The sequence below is a fragment of the Microchirus variegatus genome, assembly GCF_963457635.1.
Source record: "Microchirus variegatus genome assembly, chromosome: 17".
NCBI classification, from domain to species: Eukaryota; Metazoa; Chordata; class Actinopteri; order Pleuronectiformes; family Soleidae; genus Microchirus; species Microchirus variegatus.
Window position 1 is genome coordinate 21,889,297 of NC_139818.1, and position 23,719 is coordinate 21,913,015.

The window sequence follows — 23,719 nt, forward strand, 5'->3', positions numbered from 1 at the left end:
CACCATCTCCTGCTGCTTTTTAATGCCGTCCTTCTGCCGCAGCTTCTGTTGTCCATCAGTGGGAAAAGGACACGTTTCCTTCTGTGTGCGACTCTGCGTGTGTGTGTGTGTGTGTGTGCGCTGCTTCTTTTACAGTAACACACCTGTGAAGCAGCGCCTATGGCTTTTTACTGTGAGCCACCACCTGTTTTCTGCAGTCCAATTTTTTTTTTTTTTTTTTTTTTTTTGCTGCACTGTATCCGCAGCAGCTTCCACCTCAGCCTTCACTCACTGAACTCATTTGCTCCCCTTCTACTCTCCTCTCTCCTCGCTCTATCTGCATGAATCTCGCCGTGACTCAGCAAACTGATCCAATGCCAGAGCACCAGAAGGAATTAGAAGCAAGAATATATTAATGTCTTTTGCGTTCAGGCTCTAATCCATTAAACTTTTAGAAGACTCATTTAAGTAATGCATCAAAAAAAGGCTACGAAAAATGATACAGTTTGACTCTGGGGAATAAGACGTGATGCGATGTGTACTCTTACGCCTGTACAGATTCAGCTGTGAGGGAAAGTAGGGTTGTTGCAACAGCAGCAGGAAGGATGCACTCATTTGGAGCTCTTGCTCGTGTTTTCATCATGGTACAGTCCACTTTGGTTCAGTACGGTACAGTAAAGCTCTTTGTCAGGCTTGCGTTTGGACTGAGAACAGTACCTTTACTCGGTAGGCGCGTTGTGCGCTGCTCACGGCGGCTGTTGTCAGAGAGATACATAGCGTCCAGTTGAACAGACAACAAAGGAGGACATCCAGCAGCTCAAGCTTTGTATGAGAATAGACAAAAAAAAAAACACAGGTTGCAAGGGAGTGACGCTTAAAAAAAATCAGTTGGAGCTGGTTATTTGTGTGCTGTTCTTCATAGAAAACGCCAAATAAATGCAAACGGTACCGTACCAAACCAAACTGAACAGTTCGCGCTAGCATAGTCCAGGGTACTACCAAACAAAGCATAAGGATGAAGAAAACCCAGCTCATTGATTGGCCAGGACCAAAGGCAGGAATACATCCTCTTCAGCCGGCTCGTCCACCGCAAAAACGATCAATAGAGCAGCACCAACTTCATGCAACGTTGGACTTCCTGTTTTTACTTTGGTGTTCAAACCTAATTGGTTGCCCAGTGTGAGCAGCAGGCGAGGCAGTGAGCTGTCGTTACTCCCTCTCTTTGGTTCGCTGGATAGTCTGTTTGCATTTCGCGCTATTACCCTACAGCCAACAACTAACCGAGACCCACGTTTTCAGTCGGACCAGAGTTCTCTTGTTTGGTCCGAGAGTTCGGATGAGCTTTCACACTTGGCTAGAGTTAGAGTAGAGACTATTTTGATAATCGGTAATCGGTTTGAAGCTTTTTTCCGTGTTTAAAACAAGATTTCTGATTGTTTTAGCTTCTTAAATGTGAATATTTTTCTATGTTTCTTTGCTCCACATAACAAAGAAATCATTAAAACTGAATCATTTTGGTTTGTGGACAAAACAAAGACGTTCGAGGAACATTGTCATTTCCAGGTTTGAAGAACACTGATCAACGTTTTTTAACATTTTATGACATTTTATGAACCAAACGATTCATCGAGAAAATAATCGACAGATTAATCGATTACCGAAATAATCGTTAGTTGCAGCTCTACACTTGGCCAAATGAAGCAGGTGTGAACGCGACCAAAACTAACACAAATTACACTTTTGACTCTTTCTACTGCCATTTCTGTAACACCTCACATTCATTTAAATAGGTCAACCGGCAATTTCGAAGCAATATATGAATCCCATCTTCATTTTAAGTACGTTATTGAGTGGAAATTTGGAAAAGAACCCTTCTGGCGACCCCAGAAAAGCCTCCCGCGATCCATATGTGGGTTCTGACCCAGTCTCGCAGCAGAGCTGCGTTGGGGAAATCCTCTTACTATACTTCTACTGCTCAAACTCTGGGATCTCACGTTGATGTACAATGCGCTGACAGCTCTGGCGAACTGTAATGTTTCCAAGTTTTAAAATACAAGCCAGAGACTATTATTACACACTACTTTACATTAGTTTTTTTTTTTTTTTTTTTTTTAAACCCTACCACTCTACACTTTGTAGTGAGTGAGAAAAATAGACAGAGGTGGAAAAAAAACTCGTTGTCAGCGTCCGTGTCGTGGATGTTAATTAATATCGCTTCTTTTTTTTTTTTGCGAGAGCCCCCAGCCGCACGGAGACGACGACGGTATCCAAGGCGACGGGCCGGTTGTCGAGCGTTTGAAATACCCTGCTTGGCAACAGTCGCCGAGTCCGCGGAAGGGGAAAAAAAAGGCTCCGGCGAAGCGATTGTTTCATTTCCGCGACGATAATTACAGCTAAGCTTGCCTTTTCAGCAGGTTTTGCTCGCCGTCTAATCACCTCTCTGACAGGAGCGAGACGGGAGGACGGTGATAAACGGATTGTCGGCGGCGGCGGCGGCGGCGGGCGTGAAAAAGAGACGGAGTGTGAAGAAGAAAAAGGGAATAGTGGAAGGTGTTCCTTCCTGAAAAGAAAGTTTTCTACTAACATATGACACTCATTTATTATTTAACAGCCATTGGTTGACACGAAATCAACTGGAAATGTCCCTACAGGCACCCGTACCTGCTTTATTATCCTCAAAAAAAGGGACATTTGCGGCTTATTTCTAATCCTCGCTGGTGGTGTTGTTCTGTCGGATGCGATTTAATGACACTATATTCACACAGTTACTTAAATCTTAACTTCGATGACGTTATTTTTTCCGACATCCGAGGGGGAAACGAAAAAAACAAACAAACAAACATCTGAAGTCTCATCTCTTTGTCTTTCAGCTCCGTTTGATCAAAGATACCTTGGCTTTTATTGTGCGTCCAGAGCTGATTTCAGAGTCGCCGTCTTCTTTTGAAGTTTCTCTTGTTCGTCTTGGTGCTTATTTATTCCAAAAATCCTCATAGAAGGAGGCTCAGTTGTTGTTGTTTTTTTAATGAAGTGGAAAAAAGTGAGTGAGGAAACGCTGATGAAATAATAACAATAATAATACTAAGCAGATTAAAAATGAAAGCATGAGGGTAACTACATTCATCAATAATTAGAAACAGGACTACGAGGAAAATCATCCAGCAGGAATGTTGTTGTTTTATCGGCAGGGAAACAAATATTGATTGGGCAATACATGGCTAACTTTGATCAGACCTTTATTCATGTAGCATGGAATGAATGAATTGTAAAGTAAAACAGGTTAAAACGACGAGATAAAACGACAATAAAGGCCCAAGGTCTGAAGTGTTACTTATAAAATGTATTGATGGACAGAGCGGAAACCATAGTTTACCACACAGTATACAGTTATGTGTACAAACCAGGTCAAGGGGCCAATTCCAATTCCTATCTTAACCCTCAAGCTCAACCCTTAATCTTAACTAACCCTCAAAACCTAAAGTGTTGAGGGTTATTTTGTCACTTAGAAATGGTACACACCTTAAATGCAGATATGTCTTCAGACTGTAGGGGGCAGAATAACGTGAAAGCTGCGTCCAGTCTGTCAACTCCAAAAAAGAAGAAGAAGAAGAACACATTTACGTCACGATTAGTTATTAGGTTGTCAGTTAGTTATAAGATGATACTCATACAAATACCACAACCACGGACATATTCAGCTGACAGTTACCACACGCCACGGCTTATTGAAAAGTAAACAATAACAAACGATTGTTTGCACCGGCCGGCTATTGACAAAAGATCGTAAAAAATAAAAAATAAATGACGTCAGTAATCCATAATATGGGCCTAAACTAAGATAAGGTTTTCATCATTTTTATATCAACAACAAAGAAAATACTTACATTTGTAGCGTACTCGCTTCGCTGCTTTCGACGCCATCTTTGTTCTGTCAAAACACGCAATGCATTCTGGGTAGCCCATGCTCCCAACGGTGGTATCGGGAAAATCTCAATATCGAGGGCGATACAGCCCTTAAACTTGCATCTCGACTTAATTATTCGGAGAATCGGGGCTAGCACTTGCACTAGAGGGAGTGCGCATTTTTGAGATTGAGGGTTAAGCAAGGAATTGGAATTCACCCCCAAATCGGACCCAAACCGAACAACAGCCATGAATCAGTCGCCTATATTATAATAAGTGATAGAAACGATGGTCAAACCAGTTCTATTTGACATGGATATTTTGAAATGAAAAGTCTATTTATAAACCAAGGCTGCAGATCAATGTGTTGATATTTAGTAAAAGAGAGGGGGGGGGGGGGGGATCATGCTACACATGAGGTAATTGAACTAACATCCAATTTGAGGCTCAGCCGTGGACTTGTTAAGCGAGCGTTCTCCTTTATTAATGTATTTATTTATCGAGCGGTGCAGCGGAGCGCCGGTCAATCGGAGCTGTCAAAACGGCAAAGACTGCACCCGTTCGCTTGATCGTAGCAGACGGGGGAAAAATCCCATCCTTCATACATCGATCTGGCTCCGTACTCTCACTCTCTCTGCCTCCAGGAGGAATCCTGCCTCAGAGCGAGTCTTAAAGGATAATTGAGGAGGAAAAAAGTAGTGAAGAGGAGGATGGTGACAGATTGACAGAGAGGAGAAGAGGAGCTGAGCCAGGCAGGTCGATTATTGCATCGGGCCGCCTTAAATATTTATTCATACCTGAATTCATGAATTCATATCTGATATTTTGACGACGCCGAGGATGAAAGTACACTTTTCTTTTTCGAGTTTTATTGAAGATCCTGGAAAAAACTGTTTGAGCAGACCAAGCTCCTTTCTTCAAGCTTCCCTCTGAAGCTAGCTTGCGGAACGGTTGCGTCGCGTCACCCGCCGCGCTCCACTTTCTTCGGTCGGTAGAAATACTGCTCTGTTTGTTGTGTTTACAACGTATATATAAAAATATTCAATTTGCAGCTACTAACCTGCAGGTGAATCAATATACCTAGCTTAGTTAGCTTAGCCATCTTAGCTAGTACCCCCAGTTAACTTAATCTGCGGTTGATATGGAAAGTTTTGCTAACTTTGGCTTTTGGTTGCACGTTTGGTTCCCAGAATGTTACTTTTACGCAACCTTCATACTGCTCTGAAATACTGCTCTGTTTGTCGTGTTTACAACATACACAGTGTTTATCTGGGCAAAAAGTACCGCCAGAAAACCTCTAAGTACACAAGGCTTGACTTTGCTAGCTTTTTCTGGGCTAACTGTCGTACGCATCGCAAAGAAAAACTTAAAATATTGCCAGTACAAATAAAAAATATTCAATCTGCATCTACTAACCTGCAGGTGAATCAATATACCTAGCTTAGTTAGCTTAGCCATCTTAGCTAGTACCCCCAGTTAACTTAATCTGCGGTTGATATGGAAAGTTTTCCTAACTTTGGCTTTTGGTTGCACGTTTGGTTCCCAGAATGTTACTTTTACGCAACCTTCATACTGCTCTGAAATACTTCTCTGTTTGTTGTGTTTACAATATACACAGTGTTTATCTGTGCGAAAAGTACCGCGAGAAAAACCTCTAAGTACACAAGGCTTGACTTTGCTAGCTTTTTCTGGGCTAACTGTCGTACGCATCACAAAGAAAAACGTAAAATATTGCCAGTACAAAAAAAAAACATTCAATCTGCAGCTACTAACCTGCAGGTGAATCAATATACCTAGCTTAGCTATCTTAGCTAGTACCCCCAGCTAACTTAATCTGTGGTTGATATGGAAAGTTTTCCTAACTTTGGCTTTTGGTTGCACGTTTGGTTCCCAGAATGTTACTTTTACGCAACCTTCATACTGCTCTGAAATACTGCTGTTTGTTGTGTTTACAACATACACAGTGTTTATCTGTGCGAAAAGTACCATGAGAAAACCTCTAAGTACACAAGGCTTGACTTTGCTAGCTTTTCTGGGCTAACTGTCGTACGCATCGCAAAGAAAAACGTAAAATATTGCCAGTACAAATAAAAATATTCAATTTGCAGCTACTAACCTGCAGGTGAATCAATATACCTAGCTTAGTTAGCTTAGCTATCTTAGCTTGTACCCCCAGCTAACTTAATCTGCGGTTGATATGGAAAGTTTTCCTAACTTTGGCTTTTGGTTGCACGTTTGGTTGCCAGAATGTTACTTTTACGCAACCTTCATACTGCTCTGAAATACTGCTCTGTTTGTTGTGTTTACAATATACACAGTGTTTATCTGTGCGAAAAGTACCGCGAGAAAACCTCTAAGTACACAAGGCTTGACTTTGCTAGCTTTTTCTGGGCTAACTGTCGTACGCATCACAAAGAAAAACGTAAAATATTGCCAGTACAAATAAAAATATTCAATCTGCATCCACTAACCTGCAGGTGAATTAATATACCTAGCTTAGTTAGCTTAGCTATCTTAGCTAGTACCCCCAGCTAACTTAATCTGCGGTTGATATGGAAAGTATTCCTAACTTTAGCTTTTGGTTGCACGTTTGGTTCCCAGAATGTTACTTTTACGCAACCTTCATACTGCTCTGAAATACTTCTCTGTTTGTTGTGTTTACAACATACACAGTGTTTATCTGTGCGAAAAGTACCGCGAGAAAAACCTCTAAGTACACAAGGCTTGACTTTGCTAGCTTTTTCTGGGCTAACTGTCGTACGCATCACAAAGAAAAACGTAAAATAATGCCAGTACAAATAAAAATATTCAATCTGCATCTACTAACCTGCAGGTAAATCAATATACCTAGCTTAGTTAGCTTAGCTATCTTAGCTAGTACCCCCAGCTAACTTAATCTGCGGTTGATATGGAAAGTTTTCCTAACTTTGGCTTTTGGTTGCACGTTTGGTTCCCAGAATGTTACTTTTACGCAACCTTCATACTGCTCTGAAATACTGCTGTTTGTTGTGTTTACAATATACAAAGTGTTTATCTGTGCGAAAAGTACCGCGAGAAAACCTCTAAGTACACAAGGCTTGACTTTGCTAGCTTTTTCTGGGCTAACTGTCGTACGCATCACAAAGAAAAACGTAAAATATTGCCAGTACAAATAAAATTATTCAATCTGCAGCTACTAACCTGCAGGAATCAATATACCTAGTTTAGCTATCTTAGCTATCTTAGCTAGTACCCCCAGCTAACTAAATCTCTGGTTGATATGGAAAGTTTTCCTAACTTTAGCTTTTGGTTGCACGTTTGGTTCCCAGAACGTTATTTTTATGCAACCTTCATACAAGTTAGAATGTTCCCCATAGTGTTACTTTTATATAACCTTTATAGAACGTTCTGTTTTGGTTCCCACAATGTTGACAACGTGATTGGATGTTTTTTTTTTTTTTACAGACCTGTCCATTCCACAGGTGATTAATTGGATAAAATCGTGGTGTAAAGCAGATTTTTAAGCAGTACGGTAAAAAAATGATTTCCACCTTTACCTTTAATAGAAAGTTTATCCACAAATTACCTTAAAGTAAATCCATAAAAACCGTTTTACCCTCAGGTTTAAGTAAGATATCCCATGTAAATATGCACTTGGAACGTTTCGAGATAAAAGTCATTGATCGCGCGAACACACACAACATACATGCGATCAATATTCACTGTACTCGTGGTTAATTGTAATTGATCGGTGGCTCAGAAAATGTCATTATAGTTCGGTTGTGACCCTTTCAGAGGAATGTGCTGTTTATTCATGAGCAAAAAAAACAGATAAGTAGATGTATTTTAATGTTGCTTTTTTTTTTTTATACAATTGTGTCCGAGCTCACTAAAAGCACACTTTTTGTCCTTCATGCTTTTCAGTATAGGTTATTTTTCCACATTCATTTAAAAGTCTATTTGAGTTTAAGCACCGTGTTTAAGTTTATATTTAGTTTAAAAGTAGATTCACTTCCAAGAACAATCGCGGCCGTTAAACAAACCGTCCGCTCGTCCTCTCGCTGCGAGTTTACAGTGTACAGCATTAGCGCTATAGCGACTGCTGTCCCTTGTTGTCCTTATCCACCTGTGGTCTGGTCCATTAGCGAGATTATCTCCCCGTGGCGAAGTGGGTCAGCAGATCGGCCGTCGATGATCAGTCGGCGGGCGGGAGAGAGGGAGGGAGGGAGGGGATTGTCAGGAAGCGTAAAAACCAGAGGAGGTGTGAGCAGAATGTTAACGTCTCCCCAGTCAAAACTCGTTCTGTATTATTAGCCGGAAATCGCACAGAGCGGCGCTTGATTTACGTCTTTCCAGATTACATTTTTTCATTGTTGAGAGTCACCTCCAGAGCCGTTTCTCGCTATATGCGGACTATGCAGCTGCATAGGGGCCCCGCAGCCACCAGGGGGGCCCCCCAAACCGCAAGCTCAGACTCATATTTTCTTATATTTTTTGAGAATTAAAAGTACCCGTCTTTATTTGCATGTATTGGACGCGTTCGTTATGCATATATTTGCAAAGCATGTAAGTGTTTGTCGGGTAATCAGAAAAGGTTATCTACCTCGTGTTTGGAAAAAATAGGGTCCCCCGAATAGTATCTCGCATAGGGCCCCAAAACAGCTAGAAACGGCCCTGGTCATCTCTATCTGCAAACATGGTTGACTAAAAACTTATTCAATCAACTTAAGTCAATACTATGTTGAATTTAACTCACAACTCTTTTAATTGGAGGTTTGTGCTAACTTTGCCGACCGGTCGCTCTCCTGCACCAAAGTCCATAGAGAAAATCGGTGATTTTAGCTCACGGTGACATAAAACGCCGCAGGTGAATCGCTGTTTGAGTTTGAGTATGTTTGTGTGACTGAGGTGAATCCGAAGAAAGGATTTCAAACACGGGGTCATTTTGGCCTTTGAGGACAACTTTAAGTGGCTTTTAAAGGGTTAAGACCTGGTTTTTAGGGTTAGGGTTTGACTTGTGGTCAGGGTTAGGGCGAAGTATTTAGTTTTTGGGTTTTACGGTTAGGGTAAGGGGCTAGGGAATGCAATTGAATCCGTGTGTAAATCGTTCATTGGTTTTTCAAAATAAAACCTGGGTTAGGGTTAAGGTTTGGGTAACCCTAACCGTAGGGTTAAGGTTTGGGTAACCCAAACCCTTCGTGACCCAAAAATTGTGAGTTAAGTAAAGATATTCACGGATCGGAACTTCCCCCAACCAGTAATATTTGCTACAACGTCACGTTTTCATTAAAAAAAAAGCCGTCTTTCCGAGAAACTGGAGAAACGACATTGATTTGCAGGGACCGTCTACAAAGTGCAACACCTGAAAAAAGACATTTAAAAAAATATTCAATAACGTCACCGAAACACAGCGTAGTGTCGTGAAACTTTCTGTAAACATTACTATTGTACTGTAGATGACACTGCACATTATTTTTTTTGAAAAAAATTATGCGTTTTTTTATTTTTTTTACATTATTGTGAAGTTAGGTTAGGGTTCGGTATTCACAAAATTATGGTTAGCGGTTTTGCTGTGTGTGTGTTGAGGCTCATAGTCGTAGTATGGCATTCATTTAGTGACCAAAAACATGTGCTCTAATTGCAGCCATTGTAATTTTTCTCAAAACCAGATAATCTTGACGGTCATGTGTATTTTTTTTCCAAGCGTTTGAAGCGACGTCACTTCAACACCGACTGACACCGACTCAGATGACATCACTCCAAGATATTCCTCTCTCTCTCTCCACACACACACACACACACACACACACACACACTTGCGGCACTTGTGTGTGTGTGTGTGGAATTAGCCGAATTTCCCCTTTATAAAGCTAGAAATTTCAATTGACTGCTCGCGGGCCGAGGTATCAGCGGAGAAACTGCTGTGCACTTTTCAAACAATAACATCTTTTTTTTCCTCCTCCTTCTTCTTCTTCTTCCCATCACTGTGAGAAAGCTCCTCAGGCGTCAGCACAAAAAAAAAAAAAAAAAAAAAAAAAAGGATTTGTTCAATTTGATTGAGTTTGACCGGTTGTGGACTATTTCATATGCAGCGAAAAAAAATCCAGCGACTGTCACATTCTGTAGACAAAGCTCTCCACCGTTACGAGATAATGAGATCCTTGAGGGAGTCGCAGAAAAGCGAAGAACTTTCATTACGATTATTAAAATATTGACTTCCCCCTCCCTCCCCCACCGTTTTCATTTGTTTTGAACAAACCGAGCGTCTCAGATCTGCGACGTCGAGTTCAACGCAGTTCCGTGTCTTATTTGGTGAAACATTTGTGAGGCGTTCAGGTTCACAGATAACAGAACTCTGACATTTTGTTTTGGGTGCAGGGGGAAACGGATAGATTTTCTCCCCATTATCTGATCATCGCAGGGGGAAATGACAGATATTCAGCGATCCGCCGTGACTGTGGAGAATAAGCCGGTTAACATTTGGGTCAGATAAGGGGCTCGATGATGGGGGGGGGGTGTAGCAGTTAAAAAAAACAAAAAAAAACGGTTCAAATCTAATCTAATAATGATAATAATAATAATAATAATACAAGCACTTAATTTGATAGTAACAGATTGTCGTTATTAGCTGATGTCCATGTCGTGACCTGAGCGGCAAACAGTCCCGGGAAAGTGGGTCGTCCCGGGAAAGTGGGTCGTCCCACACGGGGCTGAGCCAAGTTTCCACTTAAACATTTTCCGGATCCAGGACTGGACTCAAATTCAGACTTGGACTCAAACGCTGTTTGAAAATTGAAGAGTAAGACTTTTATGAGCCTTTTTTTTGTAATAGATCAAAAAGAATTCGGGTCAAAAACACGAACGACAGGAACCGGTTGATTATTATTGTTATTCCGTGTCTTTGCGGCCATTTTTGAGGGCGTTAACGTGCAGTAAAAACTCTTGAAACTTTGCACGGAGGTCAGGTCTGCATGGGGAAAATGCGATATTTAGAGCGCCCCCCGAAGGCGAAATATAGAAGAAGGTGCAACTTAATTCCGTAAATTAAGCACCAACTCTGCCACTTTCCATTGTCATTGTCGCGATATGATATTCTTTTACAAAGTCCAGGAATGTTTTTGGTTTTGCTCAAATCTCACTTTTCCAGTGTAGTAAAAAATGCTGCAATGACACATTTTTACATTTTTAAAGTTTCTTACCTCCCTCAAACAATAAAAACATTTATATTAGTTCATTTCTTTTGGTGCACAAATAGAAAATACACATAAAATAGTGTAGTTCCACAGTAAATCAACTCTCTAAAGTTTTTTTTCCTTGGCCAGAAAACTGGATTTGGACTCAAATTCAGACTTGGACTCCAACGCCGACTGCATTTGGACTTTGAAATTTTTGTATTAGACCAAAAATAATGTTCACAAGATGCTGACGTCTTGTCGTTTTAATGCCCAACTATCTGTGGGTGTGTTTTCACGGAAAGAAAAATGCACATTTATGTGTTTTCTGAGTGAATATTGGGACTTTTTTTCAACAAGATCAGCAACAGTTGGGGTAAAAATTCAAAGTCCAGGTTACTTGAAAAAGAAGGTGCAGCTTAATGATGTAAATAAAGACACACGGTTCCCTTTCAATATCACTTTCCATCTTTTTATCGTTGTGATATTCTTCTACAAAGTCCAGGAATCTTTCATCCTCCAGTTTTCCTGGTATTTTAAACATTTACTTTTACTACTTTAAATCAAAATTTGATTTTGGTGCACAAATAGAAAATACACATAAAATGGTGGAAACCAACGCGCTTAAAGAGATTTACCCAGACGCCCATACATCAAACTCCACTTAACGCGGTAAATAAACTCTCGGAAAAGAGAGGACGAGTGAGTCGTTTGCGTTAAATGTGTTGTTTTAAGTGTCAACACTTAAGTGTAGCACTGGCTTAAACTTCATGACCCAGACTCACATAACAGGGGACTCAAGCCTGGAAATGTCTGCCTGGAGGTTTCATGATTTGCTTAAAATGTGTGTGCAGATGTTTAACACGTGCACATTAATGATGTTTAACACCTCTTTATATGCAGTCTGTGCCCGAGTAAAACCTGACAAATGCAGTCCTGTTGATCAACGTTCCCTTAAAATCTGAGTCCAAAGTCTCCTTAGACCTTCAACACAGTAGTTAGACCTTTTGAAAAACTGTATATTTATATTTTTGCGCCGATAACGCGTATTTACCGAGATGTTAAGGCTACGCTAACAGCTCGTTCGCAGCTGGACTGAAAATCCACTGATAAAACTCACTATTACCGCCTTAAAAAATGTCAAACTGGAAGAATTTTGAATTTGGCTTTTTTATCCATAGACCATACTGCATATAAAAAGTGGTTATTGTCAACCAGGAAGTAAGAATATACTGAATAGCCACTAGGGGGCAACTCAACTTCTAGTTCTCACTTTATTTATAATTTTCCCTCATGAGTTAATGGTCTAAATTACTGGTTTCTGGTCTTCTCCAATAGACCATCATTTTTTTTCTTGCTTTTTTTTTAAAATGATGATAAAATTAGGGATGGGGATAAAAAAATCAAGATCCCTGGATTGGATAATGGGCAGAATAAAGTATGGAATGCGATACAATCCGAATAAAAAAATCCTATAAAGCATTTTAGCTGAGTCGCGTTCTCTTAGACCTTTTTTTTTTTTAGACCAAATATGATGTAAAATAATCTAATTTTTTTTTATACAATATAATATATATATAAATATAACATTCTTCATCCCTACATTGTGTTCACTGGTAAAACCAACAAACTTTCCCTGCCTCTAATGGAGCGTGAAACCTACGGAGAGAGTTCATCTCAATTTATCGGTTCCCGTTGAGCTTTTCCTCGGCCCATCCATCAATGACGGCGCTCAAACAAACACACAACACACACTGACTCTTCCTTTTAAATCTGTCTCTCCATTAAATTCTAGAGAGACTTTTTTTTACACTATTTATCACTCAAATATCATTCGTCGGAGGTTGAACTGGCAGCCGCTCGACGTTAAAACAAAGCAGATGGACGTTCAGACGGACAGATGAAGGTGAGACGAGGACGATTGAAGCGTTGGACGCACATGTCCTACATTCCTTGCCTTGTTTTTTAGTTTTAATAGTGTAGATCTCTTCTGGGTGGCTTTACCGTATCTGCACAAGGTGTTTCCGTGCGGCACGTACCATCCGTCATGTTGTCGGCACACGAACGCACGCGCACATTCGTCCCCTTGCGATATCGGAGGATGAGCGTGCGACTTGGGTTTGTCCTTGTCTTGTGACGATGTTATCGTACTTTTTCGTCCTCTGCCGATCTGCGTCCACCGCTTTGTTGGGAATTCTCCTCGCGCGTAACGCTGAGGTTGGGCCTCTCCTGCTTCTCGTTTCTTCATCCTCCTCCTCCTTCTTCTTCTTCTTCTTCTTCGTCCACCGTATCAGCATCATCATCATCATCAGCACCGGCACTGGACTCTGACGAAAACCGGCGCTCGACTTCCTGTCGTCTCCAGCGTTTGTTTGGTACACTCCATTTCTCCTCGGCCGTTTTTTTTTTTCCCCTTCGTTCCAGATGAGGGCGAGATGGCTCGGTTTTCACTGCGAAGCTTCATCTGGCTCTAATCATCAAGTGTTTTTTTTTTTACTTGTTGCGTGGTCTATTTTTTTTTTTATTCAACAGACGTCGTCCATCATTTTTAAGGTTGTTTATGTGACTCTGTCCTATGAAGAATTACCCTAATATTTGTATTATATTGCTGTGGGGGGATTTATGGCGCGTCTGTCACAGTCAAACAGGAGATTTTCCCACTGGTGTCCTGCTAATGTCAACATAAATTCCCCATAGGGACTCGGCGCTGAATTCACACTGAATTTATCTCCTTCTCCTCTCATCGTAGTTTAAAGCATTTCTTACGCTGATGTAATTAATCTGCAGTGACAGAGTTAGTCAACACAGTAGTTGGACTGCATATTTATATTTTTGCGGCGATAACGCGCATTTACCGAGATGTAAGGCTACGCTAACAGCTCGTTCACAGCTGGACTGAAAATCCACTGATGAAAACTGGCTTTTTTTATCCATAGACCATACTGTATATAAAAAGTGGGTATAGTCAACCGGGAAGTAAGATTATACTGAATAGCCACTAGGGGGCAACTCAACTTCTACTTCTCACCCCATTTATAATATTCCTTTTGAGTTAACGGTCTAAATTGCTGATTTCTGGTCTCCTCCAGTAGACCATAAAAAAAATTTCCTTGCTTTTTTTTAATGATGATAAAATTAGGGATGGGGATAAAAAAATCAAGATCCCTGGATTGGATAATGGGCAGATAAATGTGTAGAATCCGAAAAAAAATCCTATCAAGCATTTTAGCTGAGTCGTGTTCGCTAGTTTTGATAGAACCGTATTTGTTACGCATTTGTTACGTCTATGAAATGACTTGACACAAACTTGCTGTTAACCGCTTCAAATGTTCATAAATGGTCTAAAATGACGACTATCGGACTACAAATGTCAAACTGTAAGAATTTTGAATTTGGCTTTTTTTATCCATAGACCATACTGTATATAAGAAGTGGCCATAGTCAACCGGGAAGTAAGAATATACTGAATAGCCACCAGGGGGCGACTCAGCTTCTACTTCTCACTTCATTTATAACTTTCCTTTTGAGTTAATGGTCTAAATTGCTGATTTCTGGTCTTCTCCAATAGACCATAACATATTTTTTTCTTGCTTTTTTTTTTATGATGATAAAATTAGGGATGGGGATAAAAAATCAAGATCCCTGGATTGGATAATGAGCAGATAAATGTGTAGAATCCGATACAATCCGAAAAAAAATTGCGTTCGCTTGTTTTTGATAGAACGGTATTTGTTACGTCTTTGAAATGACTTGACACAAACGTGTTGTTAACAGCTTCAAACGTTCATGAATGGTCTAAAATGATGACTATCGGACTAATATCGGTATCCCACTCCAAAATAAGGGTTTGAAATTACATGAGTTTAAATTAAATTTAAAAGCAAATTGCCTTCATTTACAGTAACTCACTTAATAAACCTTATTTGGACGTACCCCACTTTTCAGTCTCCTTTCCCTTCTAGTGATCTTTTCTTCTTCTATATCCCTTTATTCTGTGGGCATTTTATTTTGTCATTTCCCCACCGTTGGGATCAATAAAAGCTAAATATATAATCATATAAATGTAAATTATAGATGAATTCTCTCCCCTTTTTTTTTTTTTTTTAGCCTGAATATTTTACATAGTCATTAATCATCATGTTATTTCTTTTCTATTCCTCTACGGTCTCAAGTAACTGCTGCAGATACTGAATTCATTAGGACTTTGTACTTTTTTAATCCTAAAAAAACAGGCTCTGCAGCTATTTTGCACTTTTGCACTTTTTATTTTTTTGCTATAATTGAGACGTTTCTTTAAACCTCGACTGTGTTGTTGTTTTTTTTTTTTTTGTCATTCTTCAATATTCCTCATCTTTCCAGACTCGACGAATAACCGTGTCAGTTCGAGTTATTGTTTCATAACAAAAAAACGCACAATACGGCCGCTGATGGGATGTGACGTGACGTACGGGGACCTGTGTGTGTGTGTGTGTGTGTGGAGGGCACACACACACTGTATTTGCACATTCCTTAAAGGAGTTTCTTGCACTTAAGAAGGTAACCGACGGGGTTTCACTCACACACACACACACACACACACACACACACACACACACACACACACACACACACGCACACACACAGTGTCCGACATGTGTTGTGAATTTGTCAGACAGACAGACTTGGAATTGTTGCGAGGAGGGAATTCCTTCATCTGCACGCCTCTGCACATGTGCTCAGCATCTGTTCGACACACACACACACACACACACACACACACACAAAAGAGAGAGTAAGTGTGAGGATAGTCGACGATAAACACTGATCAAGAAAGAAATCAGATACTTTTCTCGTATCAGAGCCTGATTGAGCTTCTACAGAGCTGCTGCAGAGGCTGTTAAGTGCGTGTGTGTGTGTCTTTGTGTGTGTGTCTTTGTGTGTGTGTCTTTGTGTGCGTCAAGGTTACAAGGGCGAACTGATCCGACGCTGCTCTTTTTTTATGCGCCGTCGATGCCACATTCTCCTCCGGGGTGACGGGGGCCGATTCAGGCGTTCTGCACATGTCGTGCGAAGGCAGAGGCGCAGCTAGTGAAACACGCAGCCACGCAGGCAACTGCTTGGGGCCCCCGAGCCTATAGGGGGGGGGTGGGGGGCCCTATCGGCACTCGGAGCCTGAGGGCTGTTTTTATGCCTCCCCGTCCCCCTTAAACAACAATGGGCGATTTGCAATGACGTCTCAGTAGGAAACCCCCCCTAAAGGGGCCCCACCTCACGTTAACCTGTGTGAAGTTATCGTTCTGCAAGTTGGAAAATGAAGAGGATTATTTGCATATCTATCATATTATATGCTTTGCATATGTATAATATTTACAATTTTTTTAACTCAGTTTATATATGTTTTTTTTCAGTTATTTACAGTATTTTATTGTTCTATATATTTATATTGTTTTATAATGTTTTTTTTTTACAGTGTAATGTATTTTTACTTAGTTTATGTTTTTTTTCAGTTATTTACAGTATTGTATTGTTCTTTATATTTATATTGTTTGATAATGTGTTTTTTTTACAGTGTAATATTATTATTTACAGTATTTTATTGTTCTTTATATTTATAATGTGGGTTGTTTACAGTGTAATGTATTTTTTACTTAGTTTATATGTGTTTTTTTCAGTTATTTACAGTATTTAATTGTTCTTTATATTTATATTGTTTTATAATGTGTATTTTTTTACAGTGTAATATTATTATTTACTTAGTTTATATGTTTTTTTCAGTTATTTACAGTATTTTATTGTTCTATATAGTTATATTGTTTTATAATGTGTGTTTTTAACAGTGTAATATTATTATTTACAGTATTTTATTGTTCTTTATATTTATAATGTGTTATAATGTGTTTTTTTTTACAGTGTAATGTATTTTTTACTTAGTTTATATGTGTTTTTTTTCAGTTATTTACAGTATTTTATCATTCTTTATATTTATATTGTTTTATAATGTGGGCTTTTTTTTACAGTGTAATATTATTTACAGTATTTTATTGTTCTTTACATTTATATTTTCCACATACTTTTTAATTACAAGGTTTTTCCATGTTATTTCATTCATCGTTATTTCAGTCAGATTATTTGTAACATCACGGTGATGAACACTGGTTGGAAGGAAGGGCCCCCTGGGAATTTTTTGCTTAGGGCCCCTACAGACTCTAGCATCGCCTCTGTGTGAAGGCCTGCCAGCTAAACGACACACAAACATTGTGTGTTGCAGTCCAGTCAGCTCTAGAATTAAAGCACCCCCCCCCCCTCCCTCCTTCAGTTTTGCTAGAACATGATGCCAAAATGTGCTTCGATGGACATTAGAGGATTAATTATCGCTCACCTCGAAAAACGAAAGAATAGACCATGTTATACACGCGGCGCGTAATTGCCTACGTGATGTTGCTTTTTGCATTTTTTAGCGTGTGCTTTTCCGATTTCCCCCGATGACCGAGCAGGTTTTTTTGCTCCAGCGATGAAATAATTATGCTCATTCTCTGTCTCTCTTTCTCTGCATGTGTCGCAGGATGCTGGAGTACTCGCTCAACCTGCAGAACGTCAGCTTCTCCGCCGTGAGGACGGTTCGCGTGCTGCGGCCGCTGAGAGCCATCAACCGCGTGCCAAGTGAGTTCTCCGACCCTGTCTCTCTCTCTGCACTGTCCTCTAATATCATAACACTGTTGGCTTCCTCCTTTTGATGTTAAACTCGAGCCAGACTGTTTTACGGCTCTAAGGTCGGACATAGATTCATGGCCCCTTGCAACTTTAGAGGGCGAAAAAACGGCGGAAATTTACGTTTAAAATGTCTCGCAAATTCAGACGTTGTGTTTTGATACCGGATCACTGGGATATTTCAGGAATGGCTCCAGGGAATCTGTGACTAACATTCATCCGAACTAGGAAAAAATCAAATATAAAGGTTGCTGTGAACTATATAACGTACATGTTTAAGGCACAGAACGTGTTTTTTTCGAAATTAAATTTGCTACAAACATTGAATTGTACTCCAAGTCGGGCTATATGGGTATTTTTGATCGCGAGTCACATCGTCATTGGGACCTCGTGTTTCTATGAATGGGATATTTTAACCCTTTAACACCTTATTTTAACCATAAAAGGACCATTTTACCCAGAATAACTTTCAATATCTGGCTAAATTTACAATTTGCTGCATGTTGAAATAGTGTCTTAACAATTTAAAATAAAAAAAATACACTGTATTTGTACGTGAATACCAGATTTTGTGTGTTAAATTTTAAATTTGAACATTTTTAAAGGCACATTTGTTTGCATTTTGGTCTCAAAGTACAAAACCAGGCCCCAACAGGTGTTTTTTCCAACTCTCACCTCTCTGGTGACAAAGACGCCGGATTCGCCGGCTTCCTGCAACAGCGCGAGCGGAATTACCGTAATATACGCGCGGTGGCTTTGTCGTGCAACTTCTCGGCTTTTAGTAACCGCCGGAATTTTTACGATAGCACGAACCGCCGCGTAGTTACGGTAACGCAAAGTCTGCGATACGCTCGGTGTTAACGGTGCATTATGTAATAAATCTAAAAAACAACTGGCCATAAAATCCTCAAATCCAACAACAACAGTACAGACAAAATATTTGCATTAAAAAAAAATATTTTGCAGACTGCAAATCATGTTTATGTTTTGAAATCACGTTTTTGGCATGTGGCGCCACCTACCGCCGTCTACCAATCATTGCAGTCAGTAGAGTCTCAGCTGCCGAGCAACCACGGGGTTGCCAGTTACGTCAGAAAACGAAACCTAAAAGACGGTAGATCGGTATTTTTGAATTTGAATGTAGTAACCGTTTTTGGCCACATTCTTACATATGGCGCCTTTAAAGGGTTAAGAACATCAATGCAAAAATAGCTTAATTTAGTTTATAGTCAACAAGCACATCAGAGCTGACGAGTGGAGGCATTCAACCACTCTTTTCTGGCCGAAAACCAAAAAACACCAAAGAGAAAACCATCAATTTTCACTCATAAACTGCTGCTTCTTATGATAAGTTTCAGTCACTTATATATAAATCCCCAAGTGCCAAAACAACACATTTGAACTCGCTTGCATGATGCTGCACTAGCTGCTGAACAACTTTTGTGTGCTGTGATGTAAAAAATGAAAATTGCCGGGTTTTCTCTGTGGACTTTGGTGCGAAAGAGTGAGCGGTTTGCAAAGCTGACACCTGATATTGTGTTACAGTGTGTGTGTTTGTGTTTGTGTTTGTGTTGTGAGTAAATCCTCTTTGTCCCTGAGGCGCTGCACTTTTATGACTCGGTAGGAGGAAAAACAAAAGTGTTGTCAGACGCTCGGGAGTGAGACATGAAGTCCCTGATCCGTCTGTACTCGCTGTTCTCAGATTTTTTATTATGATTTTATTGTTGTGAAGCGGCACAAACTGACACACTACTGACAGGTGACAGGACAAACACAACGTGCCTGTTTTTGTCTTTGTCTTTTTGTCATTCCCACTTTCATCAACGACGCGAAAGTGACTCGCGAGCTCAGACGTCGCTTTGTCCTCGACTCGTTCAGGAGTCAGACGTTTTCACGAATCATACGGGAGACGCTCGCCGTCGACGACCACAGAGCGACTGTGCGGTTTGATCGGACGACTGTCTTTGTCTCAGTGTATCGTAGCATACGTGCCCACTAAAGTCAGGATTTTGAAATCTGACTTTTAACAGAAACAGAAACAACAGACTTTGTCACCGATTTTCAGTGTTTTAATCCTGAGAACCAGGTGTGCGATGTTTTGCAACATCAATTTCCTGGGGTTTAATACTTATGATTTGAAATCAGGAAGATTGTGATGGGTCCGATCGCTCTGTTAATCTGTTAATCCCTTACACTACAGGATCATTTGGCCGGATAATCTGTTCAAATCTGCCTAAAATCGAAAGGCAACAACACCAACCGTCGGGACCGAAATCTGGCCGATTATCCTCTAGTGTGGGGCGAAGCTAGGTGGCCATATGCCCCGGTTTAAGCTAGCTGTTAGCATGTTGAGCGCTATTCAGAGTCTTTCTACGACTTACAACTTAAAAATAAAATGTAGCGGCCTGGATTATGCCATATTTTTGTCACATTTTCTGCTTCGGTTTAGCAGGTTCTTCTTTTATTCCCATGTCAAAGGTCAAAGATTGTGGGTGGGAAGTGTGTAGCATGCACAGAGTGGCTAGGCTAGTTTGGGTCAGACGATATGTAGTAGTAATTTGGAGGGGGGGGGGTTTCCCTATGTCCCCCGGGTCCTATGTTCGGTGGGATCTATGTCCCCCGGGTCCTATGTCCCGCTGGTCCTATGTCTCCCGGGTCCTATGTCCCCCGGCGCCTATGTTCCGTGGGACCTGTGTCCCCCGGGACATATGTTCCATGGGACCTATGTTCCGTGGGACCTATGTCCCCCGGGTGCTATGTCCCCCGGGTCCTATGTCCCCTGGGACCTATGTTCCATGGGACCTATGTTCCATGGGACCTATGTTCCATGGGACCTATGTTCACCGGGTGCTATGTCCCCTGGGACCTATGTTCCGTGGGACCTATGTCCCCCTGGTCCTATGTCCCCTGGGACCTATGTCCCCCGGCGCCTATGTTCCGTGGGACCTGTGTCCCCCGGGACATATGTTCCATGGGACCTATGTTCCGTGGGACCTATGTCCCCCGGGTGCTATGTCCCCCGGGTCCTATGTCCCCTGGGACCTATGTTCCATGGGACCTATGTTCCATGGGACCTATGTTCCATGGGACCTATGTTCACCGGGTGCTATGTCCCCTGGGACCTATGTTCCGTGGGACCTATGTCCCCCTGGTCCTATGTCCCCTGGGACCTATGTTCCCCAGGTCCTATGTTCCCCAGGTCCTATGTCCCCTGGGACCTATGTTCCGTGGGACCTATGTTCCCAGGGTCCTATGTTCCCCGGGTCCTATGTCCCGCTGGTCCTATGTCCCCTGGTCCTATGTTCCGTGGGTCCTATGTTCCATGGGACCTATGTTCCCAGGGTCCTATGTTCCCCTGGTCCTATGTTCCGTGGGACCTATGTCCCCTGGTCCTATGTTCCGTGGGTCCTATGTTCCATGGGACCTATGTTCCCAGGGTCCTATGTTCCCCTGGTCCTATGTTCCGTGGGACCTATGTTCCCAGGGTCCTATGTTCCCAGGGTCCTATGTCCCCCGGGACCTATGTTCCCAGGGACCTATGTTCCCAGGGACCTATGTTCCCAGGGTCCTATGTCCCCTGGGACCTATGTTCCGTGGATCCTATGTTCCGTGGGACCTATGTTCCGTTGGACCTTTGTTCCGTGGGACCTATGTCCCCCGGGTTCTATGTTACCTGTTTTGTTTGTGACCGGGGTACATAGGACCTTTTTGGGGAAAAATGGGGAACATCGGACCCTTTTAGCAAAAAACAAAAAAAAAGACCTATGATCGGGGAACATAGGACCCGGGGAACATAGGTACGACCCTAATTTGGGGGATGTTGACTTTGAGAAATACAATGTTGGTCATTTCCAGTTAGTGTAAATGTAAGTGAATTTACCAAAAACCCATTTCATTCATTCATTAAAACAGGTGACACCTTGCGATGAGCAGCACAGGCTTCACTTTTAATGCAGCTGACTTTCACTCCTCTGTCACAGCACTCGCTGTCATTTGGAATCATGCTGCTCTCACACAGGAGGGAAATGTTGGTCAGGAACAGTCTGGTCAACACCTGCTGCCTCACAGACTCTGACTCTGTGTCACTGTGATTTTGTTTTGGCTTTTCCCTACACAGACACACACTCACACATTTAAATTGCAATTTTCCGAATCGCTGCTTTTTCATTAACAGAGCGCGGTCCGTAGCTACAATCACACACACACACACACACACACACAGATACTGTTATTCTTGTCCGTCACGATGCAAACACTCACAAAACCTGCCCTCCATGTTGTTGGGTAGCCTCGGCTCGTCGTGGCTTAATTTCACACGCTCAGCCGTTTCAAACAGTGACAGTGCAGTTTGTGTTGTTTTTGTGCAACACCTACGCTGTACTTTGTCCACACGATCACACACACACACACACACACACATTCTTGTACTTGCTGCATACTGAGGACTGGGTTGCTGACAAAGTGAGGACCAGCATTTCCACTTTATAAATCAACACAATTACAAATATCTACTTCATGAATGACATCTATATAGAACTTCTGGTTGCAGTACCATAAAATATCTGCAGGCGGAGCCCCAGAGGAAAAGTTTTCCGATTTTTTTTTTTTTTTTTTTAATTTTTGGTCCAAAATTTGACAAAAACGTCATACTATACTATGTCGACCAAAATTTAAAAAAAAAAAATGTTACCAAAAATTTTTGGTCCAAAATTTGAAGAAAATGTCATACTATACTATGTCATCCAAAATTTGAAAAAATATCTTTGACAAAAATATTTTTTCAAAAATTTGACAAATTTTTTTTTCAAAAATTTGACAAAAAACTTTTTTCAAAAATTTGACAAAAATGTTTTTTCAAAAATTTGACATTTTTTTTTCAAAAATTTGACATTTTTTTTTCAAAAATTTGACATTTTTTTTTCAAAAATTTGACAATTTTTTTTTTCAAAAATTTGACAAAAAACTTTTTTCAAAAATTTGACAAAAATGTTTTTTCAAAAATTTGACAAAAATGTTTTTTCAAAAATTTGACAAATTTTTTTTTTCAAAAATTTGACAAATTCGTCATACTATACTATGTTGACCAAAATTTGAAAAAAAACATTTGACCCAAAATTTTTGGTCCAGAATTTGACAAAATTTTTTTACTATACTATGTCTTCCAAAATTTGACCCCAAAATTTTGGTCCAAAATTAAAAAAAAAAAAAAGTCATACTATATTATGTTGACCAAAATTTAAAAAAAATGTTACCAAAAATCTGACAAAAAACATCAAACTGTACTGTCGACCCAAATCTTTTTTTTTTTTTGTCAAATTGAGTATAGCATGTTATAGCAAACTAAAGGAAGTGTTTTCAATGAAAACAAAGTGAGGACCGGCCAAAATGTCCTCACTCTGTAAAAATGACCTCACTTTGTTGGCTAAAAACCCTCACTGGTCCTCAGTATGCCGCAAGTACAAGAACACACACACACAAACACACACACACACACACACACACACAAGTCCCCGGACGAACATTTGCCTGTTAAGTAATTATCGAGTCTCCAAAGTGTGATGTCCGCGCCACTCAAATATAAAACCTGCCAGCGTCACAGTATTTCACCGAGAGCAGCTTGAAAGTTTCTATAAAGTGATGAACCGACAGTCGCGTTGATCACGAACTACGTGATTGTCGTCCTGTTGGTTTCTATACTGCATCGTGACGAGGAGGCAGGGCCATCAGTAGGTTGACGGAGAGCCACTTGACGCAGCCATTACCGTGATGCAATGAGCAAACAATTTATGCAACGCGGCCGCTAAAAAGCATATTAATCAAGCACAGTGGCATTAGTATGTGGATCCACGCTGTGGGTTAATTCTGCCTCTTATTTAACCCCCGTAAGAGGAGATTATGCAATGATTCTTCTCATGATAGTCTAAAAGAGGCTGTATTTAAATACCAAGTATGAGTCAGCACGCAGAGAAGGTGCTTATTAATGCAAGGAGTCGACAGAGTCG

At 40.7% G+C, this 23,719-nt stretch overlaps 1 protein-coding gene across 1 annotated transcript in view; it reads left to right on the top strand.

Moving 5' to 3' along the window:
- cacna1g (calcium channel, voltage-dependent, T type, alpha 1G subunit) overlaps nt 1-23,719 on the top strand; it is a gene marked incomplete at both ends in the record, with an annotated part of 267,406 nt that overhangs the window by 117,098 nt on the left and 126,589 nt on the right. Inside the window, one exon of the mRNA XM_083903756.1 lies at nt 17,572-17,669. Coding sequence (XP_083759882.1) covers nt 17,572-17,669 — 98 coding nt within the window. The remainder of the gene's footprint in view (nt 1-17,571; nt 17,670-23,719) is intronic.